The sequence below is a fragment of the Pseudophryne corroboree genome, chromosome 7, assembly GCF_028390025.1.
Source record: "Pseudophryne corroboree isolate aPseCor3 chromosome 7, aPseCor3.hap2, whole genome shotgun sequence".
NCBI classification, from domain to species: domain Eukaryota; kingdom Metazoa; phylum Chordata; class Amphibia; order Anura; family Myobatrachidae; genus Pseudophryne; species Pseudophryne corroboree.
The window spans coordinates 208,372,563-208,394,300 of NC_086450.1; the positions used below are offsets into that span (position 1 = coordinate 208,372,563).

The 21,738-nt window shown below is 47.2% G+C and overlaps 1 protein-coding gene across 4 annotated transcripts in view; it reads right to left on the reverse strand.

The window, feature by feature from the left end:
• Nucleotides 1-21,738, reverse strand: part of XRCC5 (X-ray repair cross complementing 5) — a 328,969-nt gene that overhangs the window by 235,236 nt on the left and 71,995 nt on the right. For 2 of the 4 annotated variants that reach the window (XM_063933960.1, XM_063933962.1), the window contains exon 3: nucleotides 4,934-5,117. In XM_063933960.1, the coding sequence (XP_063790030.1) occupies nucleotides 4,934-5,117 (184 nt within the window). Of the gene's footprint in view, nucleotides 1-4,884; nucleotides 5,118-5,890; nucleotides 5,977-21,738 lie in introns of those variants that run through there. The other 2 variants (XM_063933963.1, XM_063933961.1) reach the window with 2 other exon arrangements.

A 21,738-nucleotide genomic window follows, 5' to 3' on the forward strand; every position in this document is an offset into this window, starting at 1 on the left:
CGTCTGCTTAGAAGCAAGAGCACCCAGTTTTTTGGGTGTATACAGGATAACAGCAAGTCAGTTTTCCTGACTCCAGCCGTCCTGGAAATCTATATTTTCAGGGCCCTGACAACATCTAGCAACTTGGAGTCCTCCAAGTCTCTAGTAGCCGCAGGTACCACAATAAGCTGGTTCAGATGAAACGCTGACACCACCTTAGGGAGAAACTGGGGACGAGTCCGCAGCTCTGCCCTGTCCGAATGGACAATCAGATATGGGCTTTTGTGAGACAAAGCCGCCAATTCTGACACTCGCCTGGCCGAGGCCAGGGCCAACATCATGGTCACTTTCCATGTGAGATATTTCAAATCCACAGATTTGAGCGGTTTAAACCAACGTGATTTGAGGAATCCCAGGACTACGTTGAGATCCCACAGTGCCACTGGAGGCACAAAAGGGGGTTGTATATGCAGTACTCCCTTGTCAAATTTCTGGACTTCAGGAACTGAAGCCAATTCTTTCTGGAAGAAAATCGACAGGGCCGAAATTTGAACCTTAATGGACCCCAATTTGAGGCCCATAGACACTCCTGTTTGCAAGAAATGCAGGAATCGACCGAGTTGAAATTTCTTCGTGGGGCCTTCCTGGCCTCACACCACGCAACATATTTTCGCCACATGTGGTGATAATGTTGTGCGGTCACCTCCTTCCTGGCTTTGACCAGGGTAGGAATGACCTCTTCCGGAATGCCTTTTTTCCCTTAGGATCCGGCGTTCAACCGCCATGCCGTCAAACGCACCCGCGGTAAGTCTTGGAACAGACATGGTACTTGCTGAAGCAAGTCCCTTCTTATCGGCAGAGGCCCTGAGTCCTCTGTGAGCATCTCATGAAGTTCCGGGTACCAAGTCCTTCTTGGCCCATCCGGAGCCACGAGTATAGTTCTTACTCCTCTACGTCTTATAATTCTCAGTACCTTTGGTATGAGAAGCAGAGGAGGGAACACATACACCGACTGGTACACCCATGGTGTTACCAGAACGTCCACAGCTATTTCCTGAGGGTCTCTTGACCTGGCGCAATACCTGTCCAGTTTTTTGTTCAGGCGGGACGCCATCATGTCCACCTTTGGTCTTTCCCAACGGTGCACAATCATGTGGAAACAACTTCTCGATTAAGTCCCCACTCTCCCGGGTGGAGGTCGTGCTGAGGAAGTCTGCTTCCCAGTTGTCCACTCCCGGAATGAAAACTGCTGACAGTGCTATCACATGATTTTCCGCCCAGCGAAGAATCCTTGCAGTTTCTGCCATTGTCCTCCTGCTTCTTGTGCCGCCCTGTCTGTTTACGTGGGCGACTGCCGTGATGTTGTCCCACTGGATCAATACCGGCTGACCTTGAAGCAGAGGTCTTGCTAAGCTTAGAGCATTGTAAATTGCTCTTAGCTCCGGTATATTTATGCGGAGAGAAGTCCCCAGACTTGATCACACTCCCTGGAAATTTTTTTCCCTGTGTGACTGCTCCCCAGCCTTTCAAGCTGGAATCCGTGGTCACCAGGACCCAGTCCTGAATGCATAACTGTGGCACTTTAGTAGATGAGCACTCTGCAGCCACCACAGAAGAGACACCCTTGTCCTTGGAGACAGGGTTATCCGCTGATGCATCTGAAGATGCGATCCGGACCATTTGTCCAGCAGATCTCACTGAAAAGTTCTTGCGTGAAATCTGCCGAATGGAATCGCTTCGTAAGAAGCCACCATTTTTCCCAGGACCCTTGTGCAATGATGCACTGACACTTTTCCTGGTTTTTGGAGGTTCCTGACTAGCTCGGATAACTCCCTGGCTTTCTCCTCCGGGAGAAACACCTTTTTCTGGACTGTGTCCAGAATCATCCCTAGGGACAGCAGACGTGTCGTCGGAGACAGCTGCGATTTTGGAATATTTAGAATCCACCCGTGCTGTCGTAGAACTACTTGAGATAGTGCTACTCAGACCTCCAACTGTTCTCTGGACCTTGCCCTTATCAGGAGATCGTCCAAGTAAGGGATAATTAAGACGCCTTTTCTTTGAAGAAGAATCATCATTTCGGCCATTACCTTGGTAAGGACCCGGGGTGCCGTGGACAATCCAAACGGCAGCGTCTGAAACTGATAGTGACAGTTTTGTACCACGAACCTGAGGTACCCTTTGTGAGAAGGGCAAATTTGGACATGGAGGTAAGCATCCTTGATGTCCAGGGACACCATATAGTCCCCTTCTTCCTGGTTCGCTATCACTGCTCTGAGTGACTCCATTTAGAATAGGTCTCACCGAGCCGTCTGGCTTCAGTACCACAATATAGTGTGGAATAATACCCCTTTACTTGTTGTATGAGGGGTACTTTGATTATCACCTGCTGGGAATACAGCTTGTGAATTGTTTCCAATACTGCCTCCCTGTCGGAGGTAGACGTTGGTAAAGCAAACTTCAGGAACCTGCGAGGAGGAGACGTCTCGAATTTCCAATCTGTACCCCTGGGATACTACTTGTAGGATCCAGGGGTCCACTTGCGAGTGAGCCCACTGCGTGCTGAAACTCTTGAGACGACCCCCCCACCGCACCTGTTTGTACGGCCCCAGCGTCATGCTGAGGACTTGGCAGAAGCGGTGGAAGGCTTCTGTTCCTGGGAATGGGCTGCCTGCTGCAGTCTTCTTCCCTTACCTCTATCCCTGGGCAGATATTATGGGGACGAAAGGACTGAGGCTGAAAAGACTATGTCTTTTTCTGCTGAGATGTGACTTGGGGTAAAAAAGGTGGATTTTCTAGCTGTTGCCGTGGCCACCAGGTCCGATGGACCGACCCCAAATAACTCCTCCCCTTTATACGGCAATACTTCCATGTGCCGTTTGGAATCTGCATCACCTGACCACTGTCGTGTCCATAAACATCGTCTGGCAGATATGGACATCGCACTTACTCTTGATGCCAGAGTTACGCATATATAGAAATGCATCTTTTAAATGCTCTATAGTCAATAAAATACTGTCCCTGTCAAGGGTATCAATATTTCCAGTCAGGGAATCCGACCAAGCCACCCCAGCGCTGCCCATCCAGGCTGAGGCGATCGCTGGTCGCAGTATAACACCAGTATGTGTGTATATACTTTTTAGGATATTTTCCAACCTCCTATCAGTTGGCTCCTTGAGGGCGTCCGTATCTGGAGACGGTAACGCCACTTGTTTTTATAAGCGTGTGAGCGCCTTATCCACCCTAAGGTGTGTTTCCCAACGCGCCATAACTTCTGGCGGGAAAGGGTATACCGCCAATAATTTTCTATCGGGGGAAACCCACGCATCATCACACACTTCATTTAATTTATCTGATTCAGGAAAAACCACATGTAGTTTTTTCACACTCCACATAATACCCTTTTTTGTGGTACTTGTAGTATCAGAAATATGTAACATCTCCTTCATTGCCCTTAACAAGTAACGTGTGGCCCTATAGGAAAATACGTTTGTTTCTTCACCGTCGACACTGGAGTCAGTGTCCGTGTCTGTGTCGACCGACTGAGGTAAAAGGACGTTTTAACGCCCCTGACGGTGTTTTAGACGCCTGGACAGGTACTAATTGGTTTGCCGGCCGTCTCATGTCGTCAACCGACCTTGCAGCGTGTTGACATTATCACGTAATTCCTTAAATAAGCCATCCATTCCGGTGTGGACTCCCTAGAGAGTGACATCACCATTACCGGCAATTGCTCCGCCTCCTCACCAACATCGTCCTCATACATGTCGACACACAAGTACCGACACACAGCACACACACAGGGAATGCTCTGATAGAGGACAGGACCCCACTAGCCCTTTGGGGAGACAGAGGGAGAGTTTGCCAGCACACACCAAAAACGCTATATTATACAGGGACAACCTTTATATAAGTGTTTTTCCCTTATAGCATTTTAATATATATATACATATCGCCAAATAAGTGCCCCCCCTCTCTGTTTTAACCCTGTTTCTGTAGTGCAGTGCAGGGGAGAGCCTGGGAGCCTTCCCACCAGCCTTTCTGTGAGGGAAAATGGCGCTGTGTGCTGAGGAGAATAGGCCCCGCCCCCTTTTCGGCGGGCTTCTTCTCCCGTTTTTCTGAGACCTGGCAGGGGTTAAATACATCCATATAGCCTCCAGGGGCTATATGTGATGTATTTTTAGCCAGAATAAGGTATTATACATTGCTGCCCAGGGCGCCCCCAGCAACGCCCTGCACCCTCCGTGACCGTTGGTGTGAAGTGTGTGACAACAATGGCGCACAGCTGCAGTGCTGTGCGCTACCTTCATGAAGACTGAAAAGCCTTCTGCCGCCGGTTTCTGGACCTTCAATCTTCAGCATCTGCAAGGGGGGTCGGCGGCGCGGCTCCGGGACGAACCCCAGGGTGAGACCTGTGTTCCGACTCCCTCTGGAGCTAATGGTGTCCAGTAGCCTAAGAAGTCAATCCATCCTGCACGCAGGTGAGTTGAACTTCTCTCCCCTAAGTCCCTCGATGCAGTGAGCCTGTTGCCAGCAGGACTCACTGAAAATAAGAAACCTAAAAACTTTTTCTAAGCAGCTCCTTAAGAGAGCCACCTAGATTGCACCCTGCTCGGACGGGCACAAAAACCTAACTGGGGCTTGGAGGAGGGTCATAGGGGGAGGAGCCAGTACACACCACCTGATCCTAAAGCTTTAGTTTTGTGCCCTGTCTCCTGCGGAGCCGCTAAACCCCATGGTCCTGACGGAGTCCCCAGCATCCACTTAGGACGTCAGAGAAATTAAATTAAAAGTAAACTAATCTTACAGTAATTTGGGCTCATAAATGTATAGCTTTAAATGGAGTAAAGAAAGGGTGAGTGAGTGAGTGAGTGAGTGAGTGAATGACAGCAATACAAAACTCACAATGGACATAAGCAATCTGTTTTCAGCTCAGAAGAAGGCAGGAGGATACAGTCGGCTTGCTCATCACCGGGCTGGATAACATTCTGAATCTCCTCTAGAAGATCGAAGTCCGGTAGCATGAGATGCCGCTGCACTGTGATGTTCTGATACTGATCCCTATCAGCCAGCGCATTATTTGTGTCATTTGTCCCGAACAGCACCAATGCAATCTCATCTTTGTTCTCTGCAAACACCTAACACAAATAAGCAGAACATTAATGACTTTGAGAAACATACTGGTTTAGATCATTCAAACAGCAATACTTTCTGGGTGGTCTGTGCTAAACCATGTCTGAAAAGCACATTAAACATCACACAGCTGAGGCAATTGTGTTATACAACAGGACTGCTCATTATATAACTAAAGGTCCAATAAACACTGGGCGATGTTGAGCTGAAAGCAGCTCGCTTTGGTGTTTTGATCTGCTTTCAGCTCAAAACTGCCCAGTGTGTAAGCCCCGGCGATGAGCGCTAATGCGTGCCCCCGCATCATCGCCAGATTAACAGTGGGGTGAATGGCTTTCCACAGCGTTCTGCTATGGAAAGCCGTTCACCCCCCACTGACATCACTGGGCAGGAGGATATAAAATCACTCAGTGTGTATGAACAGAGCGATTTTCAGCCCAGCGATGTCAGCGATCATCGCTGGGCATACATGCTGGGCAAAAACGCCCAGTGTGTATGCACCTAAACATACAGTAGCCATAAAACTGTAACACGCTTATTCATTTTTATTTCAAGTTTTACACATTAATAATGCATGAAAATGCAAAAAAAAAAAAAAATTGTAAAGTAAGAGCCAGTGGTTCAGTTTTAACCACTGTGTTCTAACATTTTGATGCCATGCTTAGTAAAACAGGGCACAAACTAGGAACTACCCATGAGTTGACATAGGATACCAGTGCAAAAGACTGTGTTGTGTGGTAAAAATACATGAAAAACACATTAAAATGTATCTAAAGCGTACATTCAATGTCATGCCTTTGTACCCATTTTCTCATTGCCCATGTGTGAGAGAAGCCTGAAACTTTCAGGCGCCTGTCTGACCTGAAGTTACTTGTGACGTTCAACTCTGGGGAAAAAAATGAATCATATATAAGATCTCAGAGACAAGTTCTATCCACTTTTAAGCACCAAATTATCATTAATATTTATTTATTGCCATTTATAAAGCATAACATATCCCCCAGTGCTTAAAATATTGTATGCTATGACATTCATAACCTCAGTGTGGTGTACCAGAAAGTGTAAAATATCTACAATACTATACAGACAGTAACTATTATTTGTGCTTGATTAATATGATAAAACGCAACTTGTATTAGAACACGTATAATATTCATTGCAAAAGTCTTGAGCTAGAGAAGTAATTAAAATCATAAAAAGTGCTGAACAATTGCGTTATAAAAACAACGCGCCCCGTGCTGCTGGATTATTACAATCCTTTGTGTATGCTTATAAAATAAAATACTGATTTATAAAATATAGCAAGTACTAATCTGCTCTGAACTACTCACATCTTATATTTTTAATTACTTTGCTGGCACAATGATCTGTTTGCAATTAATATTTTAAAAGATCTAATAAAACTTACAGTTTATTGTAATAATGAGACAAAATATCAGTTCACCAAATACACAAGTGTATACTCTTCAGAGTGGCTCCATGAGGCTACAAACAGCAGGCCACCTCTGGGGCTATATCCACAAAGCAGTATCTTTAGTAAACAGATGTTCTCTGTGCGTTGGAGCTGAACATTTAAAGCAGCACTAACATAAAGTCCAGGCGTGCTATACACTAAATCCAAGTGCAGCTTGAAATGTTCAGCTCCAACCTGCAGAGACGCAGTGGTGGCTTCATAAATACAGCCCCAGTCTGGAACAGGGGGAATGAGAAACCATACACCGCAGCACAGTTCATTTCTAAATAATGCCAAGTATATCACACTCTGCAAAGCTATAGGAACATTTACATAACAATTTCTACATTTTAGTAATCTTTTTATATAAAGACACCCTTAGCATAATGGGGGTAATTCCAAGTTGATCGCAGCAGGATTTTTGTTAGCAATTGGGCAAAACCATGTGCACTGCAGGGGAGGCAGATATAACATGTGCCGAGAGAGATAGATTTGGGTGGGGTGTGTTCAATCTGCAATCTAATTTGCAGTGTAAAAATAAAGCAGCCAGTATTTACCCTGCACAGAAACAAAATAACCCACCCAAATCTTACTCTCTCTACACATGTTATATCTGCCTCCCGTGCAGTGCACATGGTTTTGCCCAATTGCTATCAAAAATCCTGCTGCGATCAACTTGGAATTACCCCCCATGTGCACTGCAGGGGGGGGCAGATATAACATTTGCAGAGAGAGTTAGATTTGGGTGGGTTATTTTGTTTCTGTGCAGGGAAAATACTGGCTGCTTTATTTTGACACTGCAATTTAGATTGCAGATTGAACTCACCACACCCAAATCTATCTCTCTCTGCTCATGTTATATCTGCCTCCCCTGCAGTGCACATGGTTTTGCCCAACTGCTAAAAAATTTCCTGCTGCGATCAACTCAGAATTACCCCCAATGTTCCTACTAGAACCTACAACAAATAAGATACAGGTGTTTAGTGTGTCACATTTAGGTGATTTCAGATATATGGTAGCATATTAAAGAGTAGTTACATGATAAGTGTAGTATAGTGTTTCCACTACGATGTGTGCACGGCAGGGTGATGAGGTACAGGCACTTAATTGCTGCCAGCAACAATGGCGTGCATGCGCCCAAAAAAAATAAGATTTTACTTACCGGTAAATCTATTTCTCGTAGTCCGTAGTGAATGCTGGGGACTCCGTAAGGACCATGGGGAATAGACGGGCTCCGCAGGAGACAGGGCACTTTAAGAAAGAATTTGGATACTGGTGTGCTCTGGCTCCTCCCTCTATGTCCCTCCTCCAGACCTCAGTTAAAGAAACTGTGCCCGGAAGAGCTGACAGTACAAGGAAAGGATTTTGGAATCCAGGGCAAGACTCATACCAGTCACACCAATCACACCGTATAACTTGTGATAAACTTACCCAGTTAACAGTATGAACAACAACGGAGCATCAGATCAACCCTGATGCAACCAAACATAACCCTTATTTAAGCAATAACTATATACAAGTATTGCAGAAGAAGTCCGCACTTGGGACGGGCGCCCAGCATCCACTACGGACTACGAGAAATAGATTTACCGGTAAGTAAAATCTTATTTTCTCTAACATCCTAGTGGATGCTGGGGACTCCGTAAGGACCATGGGGATTATACCAAAGCTCCCAAACGGGAGGGAGAGTGCAGATGACTCTGCAGCACCGAATGAGCAAACACAAGGTCCTCCTTAGCCAGGGTATCAAACTTGTAAAACTTTGCAAAAGTGTTCGAACCTGACCAAGTAGCTGCTCGGCAAAGCTGTAATGCCGAGACCCCTCGGGCAGCCGCCCAAGAAGAGCCCACCTTCCTTGTGGAGTGGGCTTTTACGGATTTTGGAAGCGGCAATCCAGCCGCAGAATGAGCCTGCTGAATCGTGTTACAGATCCAGCGAGCAATAGTTTGCTTTGAAGCAGGAGCACCCAGCTTGTTGGATGCATACAGGATAAACAGCGACTCAGTTTTCCTGACTCTAGCCGTTCTGGCTACATAAACCTTCAAAGCCCTGACCACATCTAGTAACTCGGAATCCTCCAAGTCACGAGTAGCCACAGGCACCACAATAGGTTGGTTCATATGAAAGGATGACACCACTTTTGGCAGAAATTGTGGACGGGTCCGCAATTCTGCCCTGTCCATATGGAAAACCAGATAGGGGCTTTTATGTGACAAAGCCGCTAGTTCTGACACACGCCTAGCTGAAGCCAAGGCTAATAGCATGAGCACCTTCCACGTGAGAAATTTGAACTCCACGGTTTTGAGTGGCTCAAACCAGTGTGACTTCTGGAAACTCAACACCACGTTAAGATCCCAAGGTGCCACTGGAGGCACAAAAGGGGGCTGAATGTGCAGCACTCCCTTTACAAACGCCTGGACTTCAGGAAGAGAAGCCAGTTCTTTTTGAAAGAAAATGGATAGAGCCGAAATCTGGACCTTAATGGAACCCAATTTCAGGCCCAAAGTCACTCCCGACTGTAGGAAGTGAAGGAAACGGCCTAGCTGGAATTCCTCCGTAGGGGCATTCCTGGCCTCACACCAAGCAACATATTTTCGCCATATACGGTGATAATGTTGAGCAGTCACGTCCTTCCTAGCCTTTATCAGCGTAGGAAAACCTCATCCGGAATGCCTTTTTCTGCTAGGATCCGGCGTTCAACCGCCATGCCGTCAAACGCAGCCGCGGTAAGTCTTGGAACAGACAGGGCCCCTGTTGCAACAAGTCCTGTCTTAGAGGCAGAGGCCATGGGTCCTCTGTGAGCATTTCTTGCAGATCCGGATACCAAGTCCTTCTTAGCCAATCCGGAACAATGAGTATTGTTCTCACTCCTCTTTTTCTTATGATTCTCAGCACCTTTGGTATGAGAGGAAGAGGAGGAAATACATAAACCGACTGGAACACCCACGGTGTCACTAGTGCGTCTACAGCTATCGCCTGAGGGTCTCTTGACCTGGCGCAATATCTCTGTAGCTTTTTGTTGAGGCGGGATGCCATCATGTCCACCTGTGGCAGTTCCCACCGCCTTGCAATCTGCGTGAAGACTTCTTGATGGAGTCCCCACTCTCCCGGGTGGAGGTCGTGCCTGCTGAGGAAGTCTGCTTCCCAGTTGTCCACTCCCGGAATGAACACTGCTGACAGTGCTCTTACGTGATTCTCCGCCCAGCGAAGAATTCTGGTGGCTTCCGCCATCGCCACCCTGCTCCTTGTGCCGCCTTGGCGGTTTACATGAGCCACTGCGGTGATGTTGTCTGACTGAATCAGCACCGATTGGTCGCGAAGCAGGGTCTCCGCTTGACTTAGGGCGTTGTATATGGCCCTTAGTTCCAGGATATTGATGTGAAGGCAAGTCTCCTGACTTGACCACAGCCCTTGGAAATTTCTTCCCCGTGTGACTGCCCCCCACCCTTGGAGGCTTGCATCCGTGGTCACCAGGACCCAGTCCTGAATGCCGAATCTGCGGCCCTCTAGAAGCTGAGCACTCTGCAGCCACCACAGGAGAGACACCCTGGCGCTGGGGGATAGGGTGATCAGCCGATGCATCTGTAGATGTGATCCGGACCACTTGTCCAACAGATCCCATTGAAAGGTCCTCGCATGGAACCTGCCGAAGGGAATGGCCTCGTATGATGCCACCATCTTTCCCAGGACTCGCGTGCAGTGATGCACCGACACCTGTTTTGGTTTTAATAGGTCTCTGACCAGTGTCATGAGCTCTTGAGCCTTCTCCATTGGGAGATAGACCCTCTTCTGGTCTGTGTCCAGAATCATGCCCAGGAAGGGCAGACGAGTCGTAGGAATCAACTGCGACTTTGGAATATTTAGAATCCAGCCGTGCTGTTGTAACACTTCCCGAGAGCGTGCTACGCTGATCAGCAACTGCTCTCTGGACCTCGCCTTTATGAGGAGATCGTCCAAGTATGGGATAATTGTGACCCCTTGCTTTCGCAGGAGCACCATCATTTCCGCCATTACCTTGGTAAATATTCTTGGTGCCGTGGAGAGACCAAACGGCAACGTCTGGAATTGGTAATGACAATCCTGTACCACAAATCTGAGGTACGCCTGATGAGGTGGATAAATGGGGACATGAAGGTATGCATCCTTTATGTCCAGAGACACCATAAAATCCCCCCCTTCCAGGCTTGCGATGACCGCTCTGAGCGATTCCATCTTGAACTTGAACCTTTTCAGGTATATGTTCAGGGATTTTAAATTTAATATGGGTCTGACCGAACCATCCGGTTTCGGTACCACAAACATGGTCGAATAATAACCCTTTCCTTGTTGAAGGAGGGGAACCTTGACCACCACCTGCTGAAGATACAATTTGTGAATTGCAGCTAACACTATTTCCCTCTCTAAGGGGGAAGATGGCAAGGCCGATTTGAGGTATCGGTGAGGGGGCATCTCTTCGAATTCCAGCTTGTATCCCTGAGACACAATCTCTATCGCCCAGGGATCCACCTGGGAGTGAACCCACTTGTGGCTGAAATTTCGGAGACGCGCCCCCACCGGGCCTAGCTCCGCCTGTGGAGCCCCAGCATCATGCGGTGGATTTTGTGGAAGCCGGGGAGGACTTCTGTTCCTGGGAACTAGCTGTGTTGTGCAGCTTCTTTCCTCTGCCCCTGCCTCTGGCAAGAAAGGACGCACCTCGGACTTTCTTGCCTTTTTGTGATCGAAAGGACTGCATTTGGTAATACGGTGCTTTCTTAGGTTGTGAGGGAACATACGGCAAAAAATTTGACTTTCCAGCAGTAGCTGTGGAGACCAGGTCCGAGAGACCTTCCCCAAACAACTCCTCACCCTTGTAAGGTAAAACCTCCATGTGCCTTTTTGAGTCGGCATCGCCTGTCCATTGCCGAGTCCACAGGACCCTTCTGGCAGAAATCGACATTGCATTTATTCTAGAGCCCAGAAGGCTAATGTCTCTTTGAGCATCTCTCATATATAGGACAGCGTCTTTTATATGCCCCAGGGTCATTAATATAGTATCCTTATCCAAGGTATCAAGTTATCCAAGGTATCAAGCTACAGCACTACACACCCATGCCGACGCAATTGCCGGCCTTAGTAAGGTACCTGAATGTATATAAATGGACTTCAGGGTACCCTCTTGCTTGCTATCTGCAGCATCTTTTAGGGTGGCCGTATCCTGTGACGGCAGGGCTACCCTTTTGGATAAGCGTGTGAGAGCTTTGTCCACCCTAGGGGAGGATTCCCAGCATAACCTGTCCGTTGGCGGGAAAGGATACGCCATAAGCATCCGTTTGGAAATCTGCAGTTTTTTATCTGGAGATTCCCAAGCCTTTTCACATAACTCATTTAGCTTATGTGAAGGGGGACAGGTCACCACCTGCCTTTTTTCCCCATACATATGAACCCTCTTGTCAGGGACTGGGGTTTCCTCTGTGATGTGCAACACATCCTTTATTGCTATAATCATATAACGGATGGCTTTAGCCAATTTAGGCTGTAACTTTGCATCATCGCCATCGACACTGGAGTCAGAATCCGTGTCGATATCTGTGTCAACAATTTGGGATAGTGGGCGCTTCTGAGACCCTGGCGGCCTCTGCGACATAGGATCAGGCATGGGCTGAGACCCCGACTGTCCTAAGGTTTCAGCTTTATCCAACCTTTTATGCAAGGAATTAACATTATCATTTAAAACCTTCCACATATCCATCCAATCAGGTGTCGGCGCCGTCGGTGGCGACCCCACATTCATTTGCTCCCGCTCTGCTTCCACATAGCCTTCCTCGTCAAACATGTCGACACAAACGTACCGACACACCACACACACACAGGGGATGCTCTTTTTGAAGACAGTTCCCCCACAAGGCCTTTTGGAGAGACAGAGAGAGAGTATGCCAGCACACACCCCAGCGCTATATGTCCCGGGAATCACACAGTAACTTAGTGTTAACCCAGTAGCTGCTGTATATAATGTTTTTGCGCCTAATTTATGTGACCCCCCTCTCTTTTCACCCTCTTCTACCGTGTTTCTGCAGGGGAGAGCCTGGGGAGCTTCCTCTCAGCAGAGCTGTGGAGAGAAAATGGCGCTGGTGAGTGCTGAGGAAGAAGCCCCGCCCCCTCAGCGGCAGTCTTCTGTCCCGCGTTTCTGTGTAAAATTATGGCGGGGGCTCATGCATATATACAGTGCCCAACTGTATATATGCCCAACTTTTGCCAAGAGGTCTCTAATTGCTGCCCAGGGCACCCCCCCCCCCCTCCTTGCGCCCTGCACCCTACAGTGACCGGAGTATGTGGGTTTAATGTGGGAGCAATGGCGCACAGCTGCAGTGCTGTGCGCTACCTCAGTGAAGACTGGAGTCTTCTGCCGCCGATTTCGAAGTCTTCTTGCTTCATTCACCGGCTTCTGTCTTCCGGCTCTGCGAGGGGGACGGCGGCGCGACTCCGGGATCGGACGACAAAGGGTGAGATCCTGTGTACGATCCCTCTGGAGCTAATGGTGTCCAATAGCCTAAGAAGCAGGACCTATCTTCAGTGAGTAGGGCTGCTTCTCTCCCCTCAGTCCCACGCTGCAGAGAGTCTGTTGCCAGCAGATCTCTCTGAAAATAAAAAAACCTAACAAAATACTTTCTTATAGCAAGCTCAGGAGAGCTCACTAAGTAGCACCCAGCTCGTCCGGGCACAGATTCAAACTGAGGTCTGGGGGAGGGACATAGAGGGAGGAGCCAGAGCACACCAGTATCCAAATTCTTTCTTAAACTGCCCTGTCTCCTGCGGAGCCCGTCTATTCCCCATGGTCCTTACGGAGTCCCCAGCATCCACTAGGATGTTAGATAAATGGGATTTTAATGCCTACCGGTAAATCCCTTTCTCGAAGTCCATAAGGGATACTGGGGTTCACTTAGTAAGATGGGGTACAGATGGAGTCCAAAGGAGCCGATGCACTTTAAATTTCTTCAACTGGGAGTGCTGGTTCCTCCCCTCTATGCCCCCTCCTACAGTCAGTATAGGTAAAACTGTTCCCGAAGGAGAATGGACATACTTGAGAGAAGAAGCATAACAACGACTGGCGAGATTCATACACCAGCACACTAATAACATAAAATGACCAGCAACGGCTGGTAACAAACAGCAACAGCTGAACAGGTAAACTTTTTGACAAGAAAAAAACTGCAGACAAGTCCACGCACTGCGGCGGGCGCCCAGTATCCCTTACGGACTACGAGAAAAGGATTTACCGGTAGGTATTAAAATCCGTTTTCTCTAATATCCATAAGATGTAGTCAGAGATGTCGCCGCTGTCACTGGGGGAGGCCACGTGGAGGACCGCTGTCACTGGGGGAGGCCACGTGGAGGACCCTGCTGGCTTCCGACGTCCTGACGGCGGTCGGGCTGGTGCGGCTGGCGGGCGCCGATGTGCGGGCTGGCGGGGACGCTGGCCGGCCTCTGAGTGCTGCTGCTGCTGCGGAGGGCCCGCAGGCTAGTTCCGGGGTCAGAGGAGGTGTTGACCCGAGGTATGCTGGGTGCTCCTCTGGACAGGAGAATTGTGGGGGATCCTGCGGTGGACTCAGGAGGACTTTGGTTGCTGGGGGCTGGAGGAGGCAAGGAAGCCTGGAATCTGGTCAGCCTGAGCAGCCTGAGCAACAAGACTCTGTTCATGATTGGAGGATGCCTAGTCCCTGGAGGGTATGCAAGCCCAGATGGAAACGCAGACCGCGGAGAGAGAGGAAGCAAAAGCGGGGTAAAAGAGCAGGTATTAGGGTAAGACTTTATCTGTGCCCCCATAGACCAGCGCTTCCCAGTTTATTTATGGCAAACGTAAGATCTCTTACGAACAAATTGGATGAGATCCAAGTGAGACTGGCAAATAAGTCCCCTTTAAAGACTTGCTCTCTCATGATTTTCACAGAGACATGGCTGAATGACTCTATCCTGGACTCTGTAGTTCAGCTTACAGATAGGTCATTATTTAGATCAGACAGAACCATGGAATCTGGGAAAACGCGAGGTGGTGGACTGTGTGTATACGTAAATAATAACTGGTGCACTGATGCCAGTCTTGTTGCGACTTTTTGCTCTGTAAATGTGGAATATATGGTGGTTAAGTGTCGACCTTTCTATTTGCCAAGAGAATTTTCAGTGGCGTTGGTAATGGCCGTATACATTCCTCCCTCTGCTCACACAGAATCTGCATTAGATGTCTTGCACGCTGCCATAGTTAAACTGGAATCTAAATATGTTGAGGGGGTTCTTTTAGTTGCAGGGGATTTTAATCAGGCTAGATTGAAGGCAGTTTTACCAAAATTTTATCAGTATGTTAAAGTCCCTACTAGAGGGGGAAATGTGTTGGACCATGTCTATTGTAATATCAAGGATGCTTATGCGACTTTTAGATATCCCAATATTGGTAATTCTGATCATATGTCCCTATTTTTGGTCCCAGTATACAAAACCGTAGTCCAACGGTTTAGGCCGACCAGTACTAATATTACAGCTTGGCCTGAGGGTGCAATGCAGAAACTTCAGGATACTTTGGAATTTACTGATTGGGGGTTGTTCATTGAAGAATCATTGGGGGATGATAATAATGTGAATGTGGACTCCCTCACCTCCATGGTCCTTGGTTATGTGTGTTGTTGCATAGAGAGTGTAACAATTAAAAAGTGTGTTCGAACTTATGCAAATGTTAAACCATGGATAAATGGCACGGTTCGAACCTTATTAAGTGAGAGAGACAAAGCATTTAGATCTGGTGACCAAAATGTTTTTAGGGCTGCCCGTCAAAAATTAAAAAAGGGTATAATAGAGGCAAAAAGGGCCTTTTCTGTTAAACTTGAAAGCAAGTTTAAAAATGATAAAGATGCAAAAAGCTTGTGGAAAGGTATTCAAGACATCTCTGACTACAAAGTTAACAAGAATCCCTCTCATAAAGAGGCTGATAGTTCCCTAGGGGAGACGTTAAACATATTTTACTCTCGTTTTGATAGCATGGCTGTTTCCCCTGTTGATTGGGATGGAAATCTGGAGAATGCGGAGCCCCTGGTACTGGATGAATTGTCTGTTAGACGGTGCTTTACCAGTTCTAAATCAGGTAAGGCCCCCGGCCCAGATGGGATTCCGGGAAATGTTATTAAGACATGTGCTGAGCAGTTGGCTGGGATTTTTACTATAATTTTTAACTTTTCCCTTGCCACTTGTCATGTGCCTAGGTGTTTTAAGTCATCTATTATCGTCCCGGTTCCCAAAAATGGTAAGGCCATTGAGCCAAACGATTACCGACCAATTGCTCTGACATCTCTTATAATGAAGGCCTTTGAAAGATTGGTTATGGGACACATAAAGAAAAATATCCCAGCCAATCTGGATCCTTTTCAATTTGCATATAAAGCAAATAGGTCGACAGATGACGCTGCTATCACCTTGATTCATCGTGTGGCTACCCATCTAGAATCCACATGTTCTTCCGAGAGAATTTTGTTCGTGGATTACAGTTCAGCATTTAATACGGTAATCCCAACATCATTAGTGTCTAAATTATCTCAGTTGGGATTGAATAACTTTGTATGTAGATGGATCTTGGATTTCTTGACTAACAGGCCCCAATCTGTTAGATTGTACAATTCCCTGTCAAGCGAACTTGTAATCAGTACAGGGGTGCCTCAGTGCTGTGTACTGAGTCCCCTGTTGTAATCCCTGTTTACCTATGATTGCCTTTCTAAATCGGAGTCAGTTCACATTATTAAATTTGCCGATGATATCGCAGTTGTAGGCTTAATAAGTAAGGATGATGAGTCAGAATATAGATCTGAGGTCGCTAGGTTAGAAGCTTGGAGTCAAACAAATCATTTAATTCTAAACGTAAAAAAAACGAAAGAAATGATTGTAGATTTTAGGAAAACTCACAAGCAGCCCTTTTGTCCTATAGTTGTCAATAACCAGGTTGTGGAGATAGTTGAGTCTTTTAAATTCCTGGGCATTAACATCTCCAATGATCTGTCTTGGGGTACCCATACACGATGTGTTGTTAAAAAAAACCAACAACGCCTGTTTTTACTGAGGAAAATGCGTATGGCGGGAATACGTAAGGAGATTTTAGTAAACTTTTATTCAGCCATTTTAGAGAGTGTCCTTACATACGGGATTGTGGTATGGTTTGGAAACTGTACTGCCGTAGAACGTAAGTCCCTTCAGGGAGTGGTTAAAACTGCAAGTAGAGTTATTGGAGTCAGTTTGCCCTGTATTCAGGATATATATGAAAAAAGGCTCCTCACTAAGGTGAGAAGTATTTTGGGAGATTTATCTCATCCTAATGTGGGGATGTTTTCTGTGTTGCCATCTAATAGGCGTTATCGTTCTATTCTTTGTCGGACCAACCGGTTAAGGGGTAGCTTTTTTCCAAAAGCAGTAAATATGTTAAACCGGATAGAACCGAGATAAATTGAAAATTGGGAATGTCTTGGGTTCAGGAGTGCTCTTTTTGTTCTGTTCTCATGGTCTCTGTATATGCTTGCTTTTTAGTTTAGTTGATTGTTCATGCATTTCTTTCATGAACTATTGATGACAATAAAGTAGTAGTATTATTATTATTATTATTATTATTATTATTATTATAAGATATACTGGGGTTCAGTTAGTACGATGGTGATGTCCCAAAGCTTCCAGAACGGGCGGGAATGTGCGTCTGCAGCACTGCCTACCCAAACTGGGTATCCGCTTTGGCCAGGGTATCAAACTTATATAACTTCACAAAGGTGTTCTTCCCCGACAAGGTAGCAGCTCGGCACAGTTGCAAAGCCAAGACTCCACGGGCAGCTGCCCAGGAAGTCTCCACTGATCTGGTAGAGTAGGCCTACAGAGACTGCGGAACAGTTAAGGCTGCCGACACATAGGCCTCTTGGATAGTCAACTTCAGCCAATGAGCTATGGACTGCTTTGAAGCAGGACAACACTTTGTCTGCACATCATAGAGCACGAATAAGGAATCCGTATTTCGTATCCGAGCCGTTCTTTTGACATAAATCCTCAAGGCCCGCACAGCATCCAATGACTTCGGAGGAGCAGAAATGTCAGCACAAGACGGGACAACAATTGGTTGATTCAGGTGGAACGCAGAGACAACCATCAGCAGAAACTTGTGCCTAGTCCTCAGCTCCGCTCTGTCCTCGTAAAAGACCAAGTATGGACTTTTACACGCGAGGGCCCCCAATTCTGAGACACGCCTAGCAGAAGTCAGGGCCAGTAATATCACCGTCTTCCACGTGAGGTACTGGTCTTCTACCGTCATCAGAGGTTCAAACCAGGAAGAAATTCCAACACAACATTCATATCCCAAGGTGCCGTGGGCGGCACAAACGGAAGTTGTATGTGAAGTACCCCTTGCAAGAAGGTCTGAACTTCTGGCAACATTGCCAACTTCTTCTGGAAGAAAATGGAGAGAGAGCTGAAATCTGGACCTTAATGGACCCAAGCCCTTATCAACACCAGCCAACACGAAATATAACAAACGTCCCAAGTGAATTCAGCAGGTGGGTACGTGCGTTCCTTGCACCAAGAAACATATCTTCTCCAGATATGAGTGTGTTTTGACGTCACAGGTTTCCTGGCCTGAACCATGGTTGCAATAACCTTCTTGGAAAGGCCCTTGTGAGCTAGGAGTTTACGCTCCACTTCCAAGCCGTCAAACGAAGTCACCGTAAATCCGGGTAGACGAACGGTCCTTGTTGTAAAAGATCTTTTCTCATTGGCAGAGGCTAAGGGTCTTCGACGACATGTCCAGAAGATCCGCGTACCAAATCCCCCGAGGCCAATCCGGGGCAATTAGAATTGCCTGGACTCCCTGATTCGCTTGTGCACCCTCGGGAGCAATGGAATCGAAGGAAGCAGGTAGACCAGCCGGCAGGTAGACCAGCCGGTAAGGCCAAGGAGACATCAGCGCATCTACTGCCCTCACCTGAGGGTCCCTGGTTCTTGAGCAATACCAACGAAACTTCTAGTTGAGTCGAGACACCATCATGTCTATCTGTGGACAGCCCCACAGGTCGATGATCAGTTGAAACACCTGTTGGTGGAGACCACACCCTCTCGGGTGGAGATTGTGACGACTCGGGAAGTCCGCTTCCCAGTTGTCCTTCCCCGAAATGAAGATGGCGGACTTTGTTTTTGCGCTTCTTTCTGCCCAGAGGAGTATCTTTGACACCTCTCACATGCAGGCTCTGCTTTTTGTCCCTCCTTGTTGATTTACGTAAGCCACCACCGTGGCGTGGTCCGACTTGCACTTGGATCGCCCGATCCCTGAGCAGAGGAGAGGCCTGAAGCAGAGCACTGTAGATTGCCTGAAGTTCCAGAATGTTGATTCCAGAACTGAGCCCCTTGGGTGACAGCACCCCATCCTCTCAGACTCGCATCTGTCGCGAGGAGGATCCAATCATGAAACCCGAAACTGCGACCTTCCAACAGGTTTGAGGACTGTAGCCACCACAGGAGGGAGATCCTGGCATGAGGTGACAGACGTATTACCCGGTGCATCTGAAGATGTGATCCGAACCACCTGTTCAAGAGATCCAACTGAAATGTTCTGGCATGGAACCTTACGTATTGGATGGTCTCGTATGAGGCTACCATCTTTCCCAACAATTTTATGCAAAGATGGATGGATATCCGAGTAGGCCATAGCACCAGTCGGACCATCTCCTTGAGTGTCCTTGCCTTTTCCTCTGGGAGGAACACTTTCTGAGCCACAGTATCCAGAAACATTCCCAGGAACAGGAGCCACTGAGTAGGCTCCAGGTGGGACTTGCGTAGATTGAGAATCCACCCATGTTGTGACAAAAGTCGAATAGTGCGGTCAATATTGAGCATGAGAAGCTCCCTCCTGCATCGCAAGTAGCTGTAGGAGGAACAAAAGGCGGTTGGATGTGAAGCGCCCCTTAGAAAAAAAGTACAAACATCCTGCAGGTTGGCAATTTTCTTTTGAAACCAAACTGTTAATGCCGACACTTGTACTCTCAAGGAGGCCACGCGGAGACCTTTATCCATTCCTGCCTGAAGGAATGCTAGGACCCAGCTTCCTGGCACTGCATCATTGGATATATGCTTGCCACACCCGGTAATAAATACGAGCAGAAGATGGTTTCCTTGCTCTAAGAATTGTTTGAATTACCTGTGGTGAAAATCTTCTAGCTTTCAGAATGGATGTCTCAAGAGCCAAGCGGTCAAAGACAGCAAATCCAGATGCTTGTAATAACAAGGACCCTGAGACAACAGATCTGGACGCTGATGCAGTAGCAACGGTGTGTCCACTGACAGCCTCTGCAGATCTGTGTACCAACATCTTCTGGGCCATGCCGGAGCTATTGGAATCACGGCGCCCTTTCCTTGTTTGACCTTTCGAATCACCCTGGGCAACAGGGAAATTGGTGAAAACACATGGGCTAGTCGAAAGTCCCATCTCACCGACAGAGCATCCACGATGATCGCTTTGGGATCCCTTGTTCTTAACCCGTATGCTGGCACTTTGAAATTCTGCAGAGAAGCCATGAGATCTATCTCGGGCAACCCCCACTTGTCTACCAGACTCTGAAAGACCTCGGGGTGTAAAGCCCATTAATTTGCATGAAAGGTGTGTCGAATTAGAAAATCGGCTTCCCAGTTTAGGAACTGTAACAAATACTGTGGACAAGGCCGGATGATGAAGTTCTGCCCACCTTAACGTGCGGCTTACCTCTTTCATCGCCTTTTGGCTGCACATTCCTCACTGACGATTGAGGTACGCTACTGCTGTCACATTGTCCAAGCAAATTTGGTTTCTCCTGAAGAATGTCCTTTGCCCAACTGAGTGCCATATATACAGCCCAAAGTGCCAATATATTTATTGGTAGGCAACTTACTTCCTTGGTCTACTGCCCCTGGAAGCAACTTTTTTCTGAAACTGCTCCCCAGCCCTAAAGACTGGCATCCGCTGTCAGTACCTCCGAATCAGAGGACTAAAAGGGTCTTCCTTTGTCCAGATGGCATGTCTGTAGCCACCAGGCTAAAGACATCCGTACTTCCAGAGGAAAGACCATAGTCTGAGTTTTTATTGTCTGATGTAACCCATTCCATTTGGAAAGGATCAGACGTTGAAGTGGACTCGAGTGGAATTGAGCATACTCCACCATGTCGAATGTCGTCACTACTGATCCCATCACACGCATAGCTGCGTGAATGGATACCCTTTGACTGTGTAGTAGCTCCTGAATCCTCGACTGTATTGTGGGTATTTTGTTCAGAGATAAAAACACTCTCTGAAGCCCGGAATCCAATACAGTCCCCAAGTGCGTCATACGTTGTGACGAATTCAGGGATGACTTTGCCCAATTTATGAGCCAACCGTGTTTCTGCAAACAAGCTAATATCTGTTGCAGATGGCACTGAAGCAATTCCTGAGACTGCACCAGGATTAATAGGTCATCGAGGTATGGAAAAATTCTTACTTACTTACTTTATTTATTTAGTCATTAACAAAATCAGCAACGAAATGTCAATGAAAATACAATCAGAGCCTTACAATACCATAAGATAACAGTGAAGCTATGCCACATTTCGGAAACATTAGCACCCTGTCGACGGAGATAAGCCGCCATTACCACCATAATTTTGGTGAACACTCTTGGAGCTGTGGCTAGTCCAAATGGTAGGGCCTGAAACTGAAAGTGTTGCTAGAGGAGAGCAAACCTGAAATAGCACTCATGGGACTGTGCTATAGGAACATGCAGGTAGGCATCCTGGATATCCAGAAATACCATAAAATCCTCCGACTCCATGGCCAAAATAATGGAACGTAAAGTCTCCATATGAAATCGAGGCACCCAACTGTACTTGAGATTGAGTATGGGCAAGAATGACCCTTTCAGCATCTGTACTAGAAACAGGTTGGAATAAAAACCTTGTCCTCGTTGCGCAGGAGGAACTGGAATTATCACTCCTGATTCAAGCAACTTCTGAACTGCCTCCTGCAAGGCCCTGGCCTTAGTTTCCACTGAAGACGGGATGGTACAAAAGAACCTTTGTGGAGGGTGTTTCTTGAAGGCAAACGCATAATCGTGAGATACCGCATCTTGCACCCAGGCATCTGTGGTGGACTGCTGCCAGATCTGTGCAAAATGAAGAAGTCGGCCTCCCAC